This window comes from Schistocerca piceifrons, chromosome 1 (genome assembly GCF_021461385.2).
Source record: "Schistocerca piceifrons isolate TAMUIC-IGC-003096 chromosome 1, iqSchPice1.1, whole genome shotgun sequence".
In the NCBI taxonomy this organism is placed as follows: Eukaryota; Metazoa; Arthropoda; class Insecta; order Orthoptera; family Acrididae; genus Schistocerca; species Schistocerca piceifrons.
The window spans coordinates 853394784-853410738 of NC_060138.1; the positions used below are offsets into that span (position 1 = coordinate 853394784).

General features: G+C 45.9%; 1 protein-coding gene across 1 annotated transcript in view; it reads right to left on the reverse strand.

Annotated features, from left to right (window-relative positions):
• The window catches only part of LOC124792889 (cytochrome P450 6k1-like), a 151280-nt gene that overhangs the window by 34927 nt on the left and 100398 nt on the right, over positions 1-15955 (reverse strand). The window contains exons 6-7 of the mRNA XM_047257977.1: positions 9518-9815; positions 1837-2058 (exon numbers count right to left, since the gene is read on the reverse strand). Coding sequence (XP_047113933.1) covers positions 1837-2058; positions 9518-9815 — 520 coding nt within the window. The remainder of the gene's footprint in view (positions 1-1836; positions 2059-9517; positions 9816-15955) is intronic.

Genomic DNA, 15955 nt, shown 5'->3' on the forward strand with positions numbered 1-15955 from the left:
TCAATTTCGTATCAATTTGAAGAAAAGTAGGACGTCTTGGAAACTGACATCTAGTAAGTGTACACTGCGCCAAATTTTGTTTTGTGGATGCTCGTGTGGTTCTCAAGAGTTTGTTTCTGTCAACATGAAGCCTGCCTTACTGTAGTCAAGCCTTGGGTTCCCTCTACAGTTTCACACTCTCCTTCCCCCCCACCGTGCTCCTGCCCCCCCCCCCTTTCCCCACAAGTTCCATCAATTACGAAACTGACAATTCCTTGATGGGGGGGGGGGGGGGGGGAGGGGCGGGAACGCGAAAAACGGTGGTGCAATCGTTGCCGTAATGTGGAAACAGGCGATTTCTCTGACGTCCAAAAGGGTATGATCGTTAGCTTTCGGGTCAAGGTTGGGAGCATTTCGAAAACCCCAAAGTGGTTGAAATATACGGGGCAAGGCAAAACGGCGCTATTCAAAACTGGTGTCGAGGCAACTACGGTTCACCACAAGCCATAGCCGACTAGGTTGAACGACGGCTGCGAAGATGCTTATGGGCGAATGCATGTGAAACCGTTTGGTAACTGACCGCCCAGATCAACCGAGGGGCTGCCAACAGTGTCTCCTCAACTACGGTTCTGCGAACGTCGCAGCATATGGGCCCCACAGCAGGCTCACGGTTCATGCACAGGTGCTGACTGCTGTCCATCAGCACGAAGGCTGGAATTTCCGCACCAGCACTGCAGCTAGACGTCCAGCGAGAGGCGAGAAGTGGCCTTTTCAGATTAATCAGATCTTATACTCCCTCGGACGGAAATCAAACACCCTCCAACAATCGTCGGAAGGGTCGAGGGCAGAGTATGCAGCCTGCAGGGTATGTAGCCTGGGAAACGTATTGTGGCATTACCTGGCTAATCTTGTCATTCTGGAAGGAACAGTGGATCACCGTAAGTATGCAGGATCACCATAAGTATGTATATATATGCTTGTGGAACATGTCTACCCCTACATGTAGTTTGTTCTTCCTCGACACAATGGCGTCTACCAGCAGGACAATGCAATGTGTCACACAGCTCGCAGTGTGCGTGCGTGGTTCCAAGAGCACCAGAATGAGTTTACCGTGCTCTCCTAGTCACGAAATTCCTCGAATTTAGACTCAATCGAGAATCTGTGAGCCCACCTCGATCGGGCTGTTAGCAACATGGATCTTCAACCTAGAAACCTAGCGTAACTGGCCACGGAACTGGACATCCCTATAGATACCTTCAAGAACCTCATTGACTCTCTTCTTTTACGTCTTGCCGCGGTCCGCATTGAAAAAGGTGGTTATTAAGGCCATTGACAAGTGGTCACATTAATGTGGTTGGACAATGTATATTCGGTTTTAGCAAATATCTCTTTTTCATAAACGCTTTTCTTGCTATTGTCAACTTGCATATTATACCCTCTCTATTTAGGCCAACGTCAGTTACTTTGCGAAACAGCAGTACTTGTCACCTACTTTTAGTGTCTCTGTAATTACCATAGCATCTCCTGATTTAATTCGACATAAGTCGATTACCATTTTACTGTTGTTCACACTCATCTTGTAACGTCTTTCGAAGACTGGTTCGTGTTTTCTTGCGTCCACTTTCCTGCATTACTTTAGAAATGACAACATTTTCTGTTTCGATTGTTATTAGGTGCATTTATTTACGATTGCGATTCGGCCTGTTCTGCCATTGTCTAGTGACAGATCACTATGAAGTGCACCAATGCATAATCATTTCTTTTAAGATGTGCTGTGATCCCTAATACTGCTACGTCCAGTTACAATATAGTGCGTCGGGTTTCAAGGTACGAGACTGCGCAGAGTGGGCTACTCACCGGAGATGACCATGTCGAGGTAGCGCATGTCGTGGATCATGTTGTAGGAGAAGCGGCCGCCGGCGCGCTGCAGGTGGTCTCGGATCTCGTTGCGCAGGCGCGTCTGCAGGTCCGGCTGCAGCGCCAGCTCGTACAGGCAGAACGTCATCGTCGACGACGACGTCTCGAAGCCCGCCACGAAGAAGATGGCCGCCTGCGCCAGCAGGTCGTCACCCGAGAAATCTGCACACGCCACGACAACAGAACCTGCTCAAACTGCGCGCAAAACTTAGAGCTAAGAGCACACCTGAGAGTTTTCACTGTCGGAGAGCTTTTGCGAGTAAATACACGTCGCATAAACAGGGCCGAAAATCAGCTCGCCGGCAGTGTCCTAGAATAGGCCAAGATCTCAGATAGTGGCGCTCTGCGAGTTAGACCTCTCGTGTAGATTTCTCAGAGCTGTACACATTCTCCGTCAAGCTTGCCAATTCCTAACTCCGCCGCTATCAGTAAAGTAGCTCAACATGTCGCGACGGCGACACAGGAGTACATTTGCACTGAAGCACAATGGTTAAGGCAGGCCAATTTGGGTTTCCGCAAGCATTCCGAGCTTCACGGGACCCGTTCAGCTTGCTGCATCTTGCGTCTGCCAGGGGTTATGCTATCAATCCAACGTGCAGGCATGTCCGAAGGAACATTGCATCTACTTCTGAACAACACAGGCAGTGCAATATCATACACTACTGGCCATTAAAATTGCTACACCACGAAGATGACGTGCTACAGACGCGAAATTTAACCGACAGGAAGCAGATGCTGTCATATGCGAATGATTAGCTTTTCAGAGCATTCACACAAGGTTGACGCCGGTGGCGACACCTACAACATGCTGACACGAGGGTACTTGCCAACCGATTTCTCATACACAAACAGCAGTTGACCGGCGTTGCCTGGCGAAACGTTGTTGTGATGCCTCGTGTAAATAGGAGAAATACGTACCATCACGTTTCCGACTTTGATAAAGGTCGGATTGTAGCCTATCGCGATTGCGGTTTATCGTATCGCGACATTGCTGCTCGCGTTGGTCGAGTTCCAATGACTGTTGGCAGAATATGGAATCGGTGGGTTCAGGAGGGTAATACGGAACACCGTGCTGGATTTCAACGGCCTCGTATCACTAACAGTCGACATGACAGGCATCTTATCTTCATGGCTGTAATAGATCGTGCAGCCACGTCTCGATTCCTGAGTCAACAGATGGGGACGTTTGCAAGACAACACCATCTGCACGACACAGTTGGACGACGTTTGCAGCAGCATGGACTATCAGCTCGGAGACTATGGCTGCGGTTACCCTCGATGCTGCATCACAGACAGGAAGATAGGAGCGCCTGCGATGGTGTACTCAACGACAAATCTGGCTGCACGAATGGCAAAACGTAATTTTTCTGGATCAATCCAGGTTCTGTTCACAGCATCATGATGGTTACATCCGTATCTGGCGACATCGCGGTGAACGCACATTGGAAGCGTGTATTCGTCATCGCCATACTGGCGTATCACCCGGCGTGATGGTATGGGGTGCCATTCTTTACACGTCTCGGTCACCTCTTGCTCGCATTGACGGCACTTTGAACAGTGGACGTTACGTTTCAGACGTGTTACGACCCGTGGCTCTACCCTTCATTCGATCCCTGCGAAACCCTACATTTGAGCAGGATAATGCACGACCGCATGTTGCAGGTCTTGTACGGGCCTTTCTGGATATAGAAAATGTTCGACTGCTGCCCTGGCCATCACATTCTCCACATCTCTCACCAATTGAAAACGTCTCGTCAATGGTGGCCGAGCAACTGGCTCGTCACAATACGCCAGTCACCACTCCTGGTGAACTGTGGTATCGTGTTGAAGCTGCATGAGCAGCTGTACCTGTACACGCCATCCAAGCTCTGTTTGACTCAATGCCCAGGCGACTCAAGGCCGTTATTACGGTCAGAGGTGGTTGTTCTGGGTACTGATTTCTCAGGATCTATGCACCCAAATTGCGTGAAAATGTAATGACATGTCAGTTCTAGTATAATATATCTGTCCAATGAATACTCGTTTATCATCTGCATTTCTTCTTGGTGTAGCAATTTTAATGGCCAGTAGTGTATTAATCTGTCGACACCGGGCAAGCGGGTTTCACTTAAAATGCCTCCCCTGTACAGGAATGTGGATAATGAATGTACGAATGCACGTTGTCGACACATGATTGATGACATATGGAAATTTGGGTCTGGCCGTGTGTCGTGCTAATGTTATGGCGACCGCTCGTGAAAGCGCGAAATCCGGCTTCCAGTCCCAGTTCAGCACAAATTTTCACTGTCGTAATCCCATTATACAGCTAACAGTTGTCCATGTTCGCAACAGCGAATACATTTCATTTAGCCAGGTATATGTTTGCTTAGGTACTTTCACTCAGCTCATTCATCATAACGGTGAGAGCAGCAAAATTAACAGACCAAATTTACAGGAGATTGATGAGAAATTAAGATTTTGGGAATGTGCACCAGTCACGAAACGGAGCCGAAGTCCAGCAGGGGAAAATTTTTTGTGTGTTTATGAGGCAGCATGGTGTCTCGGAATGCAAGTTGTGTGAAAAGTTACAAAACACTCACTCGGGAACCTCGAGTATGTTATGACAGGTTTGTAAATTTTACCAGCAGTTTCCCAACTCGGTAAATAAAGGGTGTAACAAAAATGTGCGGCACAAATTGGAAGACACATTCCTCATACGTTGAGGAAGAAATTATATCATATGAGCATGGTTCTGGATACGCTCTGTTTCCATGTTACAACTCATCTTCTCCAATTTCTTAATCATGGAAAACCACACGAACAGGACGCACCAGCATACCACATGCAACTCTTTGTCAGAGGAGATGTTCAATACGCCCTCCGTAGCCTTTGATACATGCATCAACCCACCGTCGTAGTGAACCTGGAATGAGCTGTTGTGTCTGTGGAGCATTGCGATTGGTTTCGAAGCCTTCCATAATACGAGCACGGAGAATCTGAACATCTTGTACTGGGGTTCCACACACAAGAGCTTTCAAACACTCCCACAAATAAAAGTCCAGTGGGTTTTGGTCCGGAGAGCGTGGAGTCCTGGCAGCTGGTCCATCTCTAGTTATTCATCTTTCACCGAAACTGTTATTTAGAAGCCGACCGACGTAACACTTTTGAGGAGACGCTCCATCGTGCCTGAAGAACACGTTTTCTCGCACAAATAAAGACACATCTGCTAACAGACCAAATAGAACATTCTCTATGAAATTATGATAACTTTGCCCGTTGAGCCTGTGTGGAAGAAAGTGAGGCCCTACCAAAGTCCCCAACAATGCCGGTCTAAACATTGAAAGAAAATTTTGTTGGTGACTTGCTTCAACAGCTGCGTGAGGATTGACGTCTGCCCATACATGCCGATTGTGAAAATTTACAATCTGATCTCGCTGAAACGACACCTCATCTGTGAACAGCACCGTCGCACTAAAATTAGGGCACCTGCACACGCTGTAAAATGGTAAGGATACAGCTGTTCCTCGTTTAAACACTTGCCAGTCAGTCATGTTGTCAATACTCAGTGTCGCAGCTTCATGCCTTGTACTGACACTAGGATCGTCGTCAACTACATGAAGAATTGCAGCCTGCCGTCGGTGTCCTCGTCCTTCTAGGCCCCTTACGGTCGCGAGTATCAGGCCGAAATGCCCCATGTTCCCTAAGACGACGACTAATGGCTTCAAAAGTTTCGCTGTGCAGCGCTTTCGTCCTGAAAATCTCTCCCGGTAGAAACGTTGAGCGCGAGCGCCATCGCCGTCAGACAATCCAAACACCTCTGCATTTGTGTACACTGCCACTGCACGAGCCAAGTCTGTGATTAACTCTACGTAGTAACCCGTGTGCTTGGAACTGTCGTACTGATCGCTGAAACATTTTATATTACCTGTAAAGAAGCAATGATTTACGTCGCGCGGCAACAGGGACGTATAAAACAAAACACTGTCGGTGCACAACGTAACCCGACGTCACCAAGAGTGCATGTTCCCCATGATTCTAACGTTCTGTTCTTGTATGTTTCCCACGATTAATGAATTGTAGAAAATGAGTTGTAACATAGAAAGAAAATGACGTAAATATGCTGCAAATAATACGTTGATTATAGTTTGATAGTTCTATTCTTACGACTGCAACTGTTTACGAAGATCTTTGTGGTGTTTACAAAGATCTTTGTAAACAGATAACGCCGTAAGTGTAGAATTGTCAAACTACTGTCAAATCATAATTGATGTATTATTTTCAATATACTTACGTCATGTATCACCTACTCACAACATTGACGGTTATAACACAGTTCACTAACGGTGTAATATGGACGTCACATCATTCTAGACGCAATTGACAATGACAATAAATACCGAAAAAGTCTGTCGTTAATAAAGATTACTCATTGTAAGTGGATATTCTGGCGCATCTCTCTAATAATCCTGTCTTCTGCTGGCCCTAAAGAAGAAAATAACCCACTCAGCTTATTTCTATTCCGTTCCACGCTCGAATAGCACTGGGGGAGGGGAACGAACACTTAAATCTCCCCATGGGAACTACGATTTGTCTTATTTTATTACAGCCGGCCGGAGTGGCCGAGCGGTTAAAGGCGCTACAATCTGGAACCGCACGACCGCTACGGTCGCAGGTTCGAATCCTGCCTCGGGCATGGATGTGTGTGCTGTCCTTAGGTTAGTTAGGTTTAAGTAGTTCTAAGTTCTAGGGGACTTATGATCACAGCAGTTGAGTCCCATAGTGCTCAGAGCCATTTGAACCATTATTTTATTACGATGATCATTTTTCCCTATGTAGGTGGGATTCATCAAAATATTTTCGCATTCGTAGGAGGAATTTGGTGATTGAAATTTCGTGGAAAGATATTGGCCGCTACGAGAATCGCCTGTGCTTTAATGATTGCCACCCAAAACCGCGTATCATATCCGTCTTACTCTCCGCCCCTTTTCTTCCTGGCGTGACATCTTTCGTCCGGCGTGCGCGCGCACAGTACCGGCTATTTCACCGCTCCTGTTGCCGAAGCTACAGCCGTCGCACACGGGCCGTGATCCGAACGTTGATTGTCAAGTGTGCCGAGTTTCTGACGTCATACCGTGGAGTAAAAAGTTGGAGAGTCTTTCCGGACGTGCAGAGCAATGTCTAGCATGTCAGATATTTTGAAAGTGCGTCTGAACGTTGACCAATGAGATGGCAGAACGCCACCTACGTCATATGCACGCCATCTCCTTTCAGTCTAGAGTTGTGGGCGCCACATAGGCACTCAGCTGAAGCCTTATGTATATATGGTATTTCTGGGCACCAGCAAATTGAGAATCTCTCGAAAACCCGTCGTTAATTGTACTATTCGTTGCAATAAAATTATGAGAAACATCATATTCGTGGTAAAAGAATTTCTGCAGCTTGAGTATTATGAGAGTATGCCATTTGAAAGCAACGGTATGTTGAGGATCCATCAAAGACGCATTGTTTTTGGTACAGTTTGTTATAATTAAGTTTCACTTAGTAACATAGCTACGATTAAGGCTTTCAGGAGATGGTAACGTGTTTGGATTGGCAATCAAATATTTGTATTCGATTTAGCGTATGCTGGCACGGTAGCCCAGACTACATAGCCGGCACGGCAACTCAGCGTGTTCGGTCAGAAGGTTAGCTGCCCTCTGTAATAAAAAACTTAGTTAATGGATCAACGATGAAGTTGAAGAAGTGTCATGGGATGTCCGCCCCGAACAAATAGAACGAACAATAACGAACAAAATGAGATGAACAAAAAAAGTATGTTCGGTCAGGGGGCTAGCTGCTCTGTGTAATAAAAACTGAGTGCATGGATCAACGATGAAGTTGGACAAGCTTCATGGGTCGTCCGCCCCGATCAAATACAACGACCAATAACGAACAAAATGAGATTAAAAAAAAGTGTACTAAGTAGCATTGCCGATTCTTTACGGGAAGTGTGGTATGGTTTTGGTTCGAGTGATACTACATCCAATTTTTTTTGTAACGTTCTCGATTTTAATAGGTTCTGATTATTTCTTATTAGTTTAATATAAGTAGGTACTATAATATTCGCCGGCCGGAGTAGCCGAGCGGTTCTAGGCGCTACAGTCTGGAACCGCGTGACCGCTACGGTCGCAGGTTCGAATACTGCCTCAGGCATGGATGTGTGTAATGTCCTTAGGTTAGTTAGGTTTAAGTAGTTCTAAGTTCAGGGGACTGATGACCTCAGAAGTTAAGTCCCATAGTGCTCAGAGCCATTTGAACCATTTACTATAATATTCGATGTCATGTAAATATAAGTGCACTCTTTTTAAGGAGCGAGTTTGTTCCATTGGCTTAATCTATGGGACAGCTTGCACTACTTGCAGTAAGATATTTTTGCCCTTTTTCTTTTAAGTTTCGTAATTCACATGTTGTAAAGATTCTGCTACTGAATAGGAATAGTGATCAAGTAAGAATGACCTTGTATTGTATTGCATTGTATGTTAACCGGGGGCCTAGAAACGACGGAGAGGCTCCGTCCCCGCCGCAGCCTTAGTGTTCCACAACCCCACGACGACTGCCGCAGTCCACTTCACCCCTCCGCCGCCCCACACCGAACCGAACACTCTTTCAGGGATATTGTGGGATTCGGCCCCCGGTGACCCCCCCCCCCCCCCCCAGGGAACGTTTGACACCAGACGAGTGTAACTCCTATCTTGGCGTGGTAGAGTAATTGTGGTGTGTACGCGTACGTGGAGAACTTATCTGGTCAGCAATCGCCGACATAGTGTAGCTGAGGCGGAATAAGGGGAACCAGCACGCATTCGCCGAGGCAGATGGAAAACCGCCTAAAAACAATACACAGACTGGCCGGCTGACCGGACCTCGACGCAAGTCCGCCGGACGGATTCGTGCCGGGGACCAGGCGCTCCTTCCCAATCCGGAGAGCCGTGCGTTAGACCGCACGGCTAACCGGGCGGGCTAAGAATGACCTTAATGTTTTAGTGAGATGGGTGAAATAATTTTTATCTTAAGTGAAGAACTATTGTAAATTTGTATCGCCGCATTTGTAATGGAACTTTTATAAGCCGATGTCCTTATTGACTGGACAGGGTACTTTCCTTTTGCCTTAAAACATGTCCAGTTCAAAAAAAATGTTCAAATGTGTGTGAAGTCTTATGAGACTTAACTGCTAAGGTCATCAGTCCCTAAGCTTACACACTACTGAACCTAAATTATCCTAAAGACAAACACACACACCCTTGCCCGAAGGAGGACTCGGACCTCCGGCAGGACCAGCCGCACATGTCCACTTCTCATTTATGATTACTACAGACAGAACAACATGACAAGCGTATGGACAATGGAGGAAATGTGCGTTTTAATATATCTAACGTAGGAAATTTATGCGCGCCTATTTCGTAAACAGTGAGATTTAAGAACTAGAAACATCCCACAACTGCTGCTGGAGCGCGTTGCGATGGCGTATACCACCCTGGAGCACACTTTACGTATGCACAAGTCGCACCGTTTCTGAGCGTGCACCACCACGTTGAAGTCGGCAGGCTCGACGTTCGCAAACAAGGTCCGAGCGCCGACGGCTTAAGACGGTGCGTTCGGTACGTACCGAACTTCCTCCTGAGGACGTCTTCGTCCGCGTCGCTGACAGGCAGCGCCAGTGCACCGTCGCCGTCGTCCGGGCCGTCGGCGGCGTCGTCGTCGTCGCGCTGTATGGAGCCCTGGTTCTTGAGCTGGATCAGGTGGTCGATGAGGTCGTTGCGCAGCGGCGCGCCCGCGGCCGTGCCCTTCTCGCGGGCCGACAGCGTCTCCCAGAAGACGCGCCGCAGGAACTCGTTGGTCTCCTTCTGCAGGTAGACGCAGCGCAGCAGGCGGGACAGGTACGGCGTGAAGAAGAACACCAGCACCTGCCGAGCACAACTCTGTCACTGCTGGGCGACAACACCTTATTTCATCTTATTCGTTGCCAGAGTTATAAAAATTTCAGCACTTTCACTTTCAAAAAGCAGTGACAGGATCTCTAACAGAAGATTTGCAGCGGAAATAAAATTATTTGGGCGCCAACAAACGCCTCGTAGGAAGCCCACGCCTTCCCACATAAAGCCCTACGTCACAATGAGGTGCCAAAAGTCATGGGATAACGATATGCACATAAACAGAACACAAGGTATAAAAGGGCAGTGCATTGGCGGAGCTGTCATTCGTTCTCACGTGATTCATGTGAAAAGGTGCCCGACGTCATTATGGCCACACGACGGTAAGTAAAAGACTTTGAGCGCGGGATGGTAGTTGGAGCTAGACGCATGGGACGTTCCATTTCGGAAATCGTTACGAAGTTCAATATTCCGAGATCCACAGCGTCAAGAGTGTGCCGAAAATACAGAATATCTAGCGTTACCTCACACGACGGACAACGCAGTGGCCGATAGCCTTCACTAAACGACCGAGAGCAGCAGCGTTTGCATACAGTTGTCAGTACTAACAGACAAGCAACACTGTGTGAAATAACCGCAGAAATCAATGTAGAACGTACGACGAGCGTATCCATTACGACAGTGCGGCGAAATTTGGTGTTAATGGGCTACACCATCAGATGACCGACGCGAATGCCTTTGCTCACAGCACGACATTGCCTGCAGGGCCTCTCCTGGACTCGTGACCACGTAAAAATGCTACACTGAGCGTGCAAAGTAAAATAAAATTATTTTCCCAGTCTGAGACATTTCCAATCTGAAACACAAAATTAAGGCTCCACTGCACGATAACCTGACCAAACGGCCTCTATCTGCTGGACTGCTTGAGTATGAGCAAAGTCGGGTAAATGTATGAAATAAACAATAAAATAATCCTTCACATGTTCATAGTTGGCCAAGTCGAAGAATCAATGTGTTAAAGAGGCAACAAGAAATTTACAAGTGCGTGGAGCAAGTTACACAAGGCATGAGAAAAATAAGGATTATGTTCTAAGGGCACTTAATAAGTCCTAGTACTTTACCGGAGCAAATTTTTAATATGATTTATCTAAGATCTAGAACAAAGAAGTAGGTCTGAAAAACGAAAATAAACAAAATATGGGACCAAATAAAAGAAGATCAGTCAGCTCCAGGAATATCCAGAAAGAATAGCACGAAAATGAACTGATCAGAGGAAAAGAGATAGGTTACGAGGCAACAAATAGTCAAAGAAGTCCTGACATAGGGTTACTTTATGTAAAACCAATCCAACCGAAAACTTCTAGGCGCTCAGTCCGGAACCGCACGACTGCTACGGTCGCAGGTTCGAATCCTGCCTCGGGCATGGATGTGTCTGATGTCCTTAGGTTAGTTAGGTTTAAGTTCTTCTAAGTTCTAGGGGACTGATGACCACAGATGTTAAGTCCCATAGTGCTCAGAGCCATTGGAACCATTTTAACCCAAAACGGGCGAAAATTATGTTTCTGTAAGACCTTGGTTTCAAATCATTAGTTAATATCAGGCAATGGCGTACATAAGGTCCATGACATACACCATTTCAGTGTTCGCCTGGAATTATTTGAGTGAAAACCTTTTCAGCGTGATTGTATCAGGAAGCAGTCCTGTACCCTGCGTATTAGAGGCTGTACACATTTTTGCGACGGTGCTCGACCCAAAAGTAGGCGTTTAGAATGCTGGTGGGGTAGGAATTCTTTTCTTGGGTCAACAAAGGGAGTTTCTGATTACCAAATCGCTACGCAGTGTGTCATATAGCCAGCCAGGGGTGTGTCAGTGTTGATGGTGATCCACATGTCAGGTGGATGGCAAACTTGGCAGTTTTCACGGTGGAGATCGTGAGGAGCAGAGTATATGTGGGCACTAGCTTTGACTCCTCGATTCTTCTCTCATAATAAAAACAAAGGAAGGGTGGTACGGCATTGTTGGAGATACCAAAGGGGTTCAGCCGCGTTGTGGGGAAGGACTTTTCTCCAGCACACCCTGGCCCTATCTACATCAGTAATCAATAAACCGCAAATTAAATTATGGTGAATGGCATAGAGTACTTCTGGCACCACTGTCTGTATCTCCTGGCTCCTCTCCCCCCCCCCCCCCCCCCGCCCCCCCCCCCCTACCATACTTTCCCTGTTCTGTTCTTGAATGGCGCTTGGAAAGTATGTCGTAAACCTCTGTGTTAGCTCTAATTCCTCGGATTTTCTCGTTGTGGTCATTTCGCGAGACGTACGTGGGAGGAAGTAACATGTTTTCCGAATATTTTCGGAATGTATTTAATAGAATTTCAATAGCAAGTGTCTCCATAATGCATAACGCTTCTTGTAGCGTCTGCCGATTAAGTTTGTTGAGCGTCTCTGTAACGCTCTCGCGCCGATTTAACATCCTGATCTTCGTTAGATCTTGTCTATCTCTTCTATTAATCAAACATGTTAAGGGTCTCAGAGAGATAAGTAATACTCAAGAGTCCGTTAAACTTTTGTAAGCCAGTTCTTTCATGGATGAATTACAATTCCTTTTCTTCCTACGAATGTCAGCCAGGCATCTGCTTTTCCTACTTTTTGTTTTATGTGATCTTTCCAGTTTAGGTTGCACCGGATGGTTTGTCCTAGATATTTCACAAAAGTTGCTGTTTCCAATGATTCGTCAGTGCAGTTCCACAGATGGATTTCTTTACCTATTTATGCGTAATATGTGAAATTTATTTACGTTCTGGGTTAACTACCAGTCATCTGTCCTCTGTACCTCTACATCTACATGATTACTCTGCAATTCACAATTAAGTGCCTGGCAGAGGTTTCACCGTACCACTTTCAAGCTACTTCTCTCCGTTCCACTCTCGAACAGCGTGCTGTGCGCGCTCTGATTTCTCTTATTTGATTATGATGATCATTCCTCCCTATATAGTTTCAGACTCTGAAGAGAAAGTTGGTAACTGAAATTTCATGACAAGATCCTGCCGCAACGAAAAACGCCTTTGTTTTAATGATTGCAACTTTCGTACCATGTCCGTGGCGCTCTCTTCCGTATTTCGCGATAGTACAAAACGACTTGCTCTTCTTCGAACTTTTTCTATGACTTCTGTCGATCCTATCTGATGCGCATCCAACATCGCACAGTAGCACTCCAAAGGACGTAAAAGCGTAGTGTAGACAGTTTCTTTAGCAAACCTGTTGCATTTTCTCAGTGATGTGCCAATAAATCGTAGTCTTTGGTTTTCTTTGCCCACAACATCATCTATGTTGTTATTCGTTATTACGATTTCCAAGTTTTAGTTGATTTTACAGCCTTTAGATTTGTGTGATTTGTCGTGTAACCGAAATTTACCGGATTCCTTTTGGTAATCATGTGAATGACTTCACACTTTTCATCATTTACAGTCAATTTCCCGTTTACGCACCATACAGATATCTTGTCTAAATCTTTCTGCAATTTGTTTGGATCATCTGATGACTTTATAAGACTTTAAATGACATAATCGTCTGCAAACAATCTAAGAGTCCTACTCAGATTGTCTCCTAAATCGTTTATGAAGATCATGAACAGCACAGGGCCTACAACACTTACTTGGGGAACGCCAGATATTACTTCTTCTTTAATCGATGACTTTCGTCAGTTACTATGAACTGTGACCCTTGTCGCAGGAAATCACGTACCCGGTCCCACAACTGAGACGATAGTCCATAAGCGCGCAATGTAATTAGAAGTCGCTTGTGAGGTACGGTGTCAAAAACCTTCTGTAAATCTAAAAATATGGAATCGGTTTGACATCGCCAGTCAATAGCACTCACTACTTTGTGACAATAAAGAGCTAGTTGTGTTTCAAAAGGTCAATATTTCCTGAATGCATGTCAGCTGTTTGTCAATGAATTGTTTTCCTCGAGGTAACTCATAATGAACGAACGCGGTATATGTTCCAAACTCTTACTGCAAATCGACGTTAGTGACATGGGTATGTAAATTAGCGGACTACTCTTATTTTCTTTCTTGGGTATCGATGTGACTTCCATCTTTCTACTCTAAGTTAGTTATGTGGGCAGTTGTTTTTGGTTCGGATTCTGGAATATTTACTAAGTCTTCTTTGGTAAAGGAATTTCGGAGAACCGTATATGGTAACTCTGCGTTAGTGGCACTGTCAGCACCAACATCACCATTATTATAGAGCAGTGAATGCATTGACTGTGTATTGCCGCTGGGAGAATTTAGAAACGGCTAGAATCTCTTTGGATTTTCTGCCAGATTTCGAGACAGAGTTTCTTTGTGGAAACCGCAAATCGCTACAGTCCTCTGCTGTCGCTAACTTCTTATAGAAAACCGCATCATCTGCAAATACCCACATCGAAATTCCACCGTTATCCACTAGGTCAGTTACATACATTGTAATCAGTAACCATCGTATCACAATTTCTTGGGGTACTTCTGAAATAACTTTATATTCAGATGGTTCAAATGGCTCTGAGCACTATGGGACTTAACATCTGAGGTCATCAGTCCCCTAGACTTAGAACTACTTAAACCTAGCTAACCTAAGGACATCACTCACATCCATGCCCCAGGCAGGATTCGAACCTGCGACCGTAGCAGCAGCGCGGTTCCGGACTGAAGCGCCTAGAACCGCTCGGCCACAGAGGCCATCTTACACCTAAATGTTCAAATATGTGTGAAATCTTATGGGACTTAACTGCTAAGGTCATCAGTCCCTAAGCTTACACACTACTTAACCTAAATTATCCTAAGGACAAACACACACACCCATGCCGAGGGAGGACTTGAGCCTCCGCCGGGACCAGCCGCACAGTCCATGACTGCAGCGCCCCAGACCGCTCGGCTAATCCCGCGCGGCTATTGTTTTTGAAACTAGGGTTGGGCATTTGTGTCTTTTTAACAGAATATACAAGACAGCGAGCTATGAAGTCTTGCATTTAGTAAATAAAAGTTCAGATATCCTAAGATTTCAGGTAATCACAAAATTTCCGCTGCAAATCCCGGATGTATATGCTACATACATAATTCCATAAAATCCTGAACATGGTAAAAAGACGCACAACGAAGAGATTATCCGAAAGGGACGGAAATCTGTAGATGCGATGTACATGTACAGACAAAGAAATTATTATAATGTCAGAAAAATTGGATGACTTATCCAACATAAAGAGCTTCACAAATTGAGCAACTGAAGCGTTTCCAGACACGTCTTCGACCTGGAATCTCATTGACTGGAGTAAAATCATCTGCGGTGATGAGCCCCGTTTCGAACTGAGCCCCGATCACCAGCGAAGACATGTCTCCAGGCGGCTTGGACAGCCGTGGGATAGCAACCTGACGTCGCCCGCCGTAAGGGTGATGGTCCGGGGAGCCATTATTTTCATATCAGGACTCTTTTGGTTGTCATCCGCTGAACGCTTACAGCACAGTGGTAGGCCGACGATAATCTACACCCCATACTGTTACCCTTCATGGCATGGGCTTACATTTCAGCAACGCCCTTCCTCCCCCCTCCCCCCACACCCACCCCTCACCCCACACACGTGACTAGAGCTTCTCTGCTTGTCTTCGTGCTTGCCAAATCCTAGCTTGGCCAACGAGGTCGTCGGATCTCTTCCCCGTTGAGAACGTTTGGAGCATTATGCGCAGGGCCCTCCAACCAGCTCGAGATTTTGACGATCTGAAGCACCAACTGGACAGAATTTGGCACGATATCCCTCGGGAGAACATCCAACAACTCTATAAATCAATGCCAATCCGAATAGGTGCTTCCATAAGACCCAGAAGTTGACAAAAACGTTATTGTCTTGCTCAATGTGTGAAGCTCTACCTCTTGAATAAATCATCGAATTTTTCTGAAATTGTAATCATATGTTTGTCTGTACATGTACATCACATCTATCGATTTTCGTCCCAGTCGGTTAATTCTTTAGTGGTGCGTCCTTTTTTTGTCTTAGATTGTAGATGACATCTTTGGACATGTAAGGATCTACTTCTACAGCTACATGGATACTCTGCAAATCGCACTTAAGTACCTTGCAGAACGATGATACCCATAGGGTACCATGATGCGTGGGGAAGGGCGATTTCTTGCTGGAAAA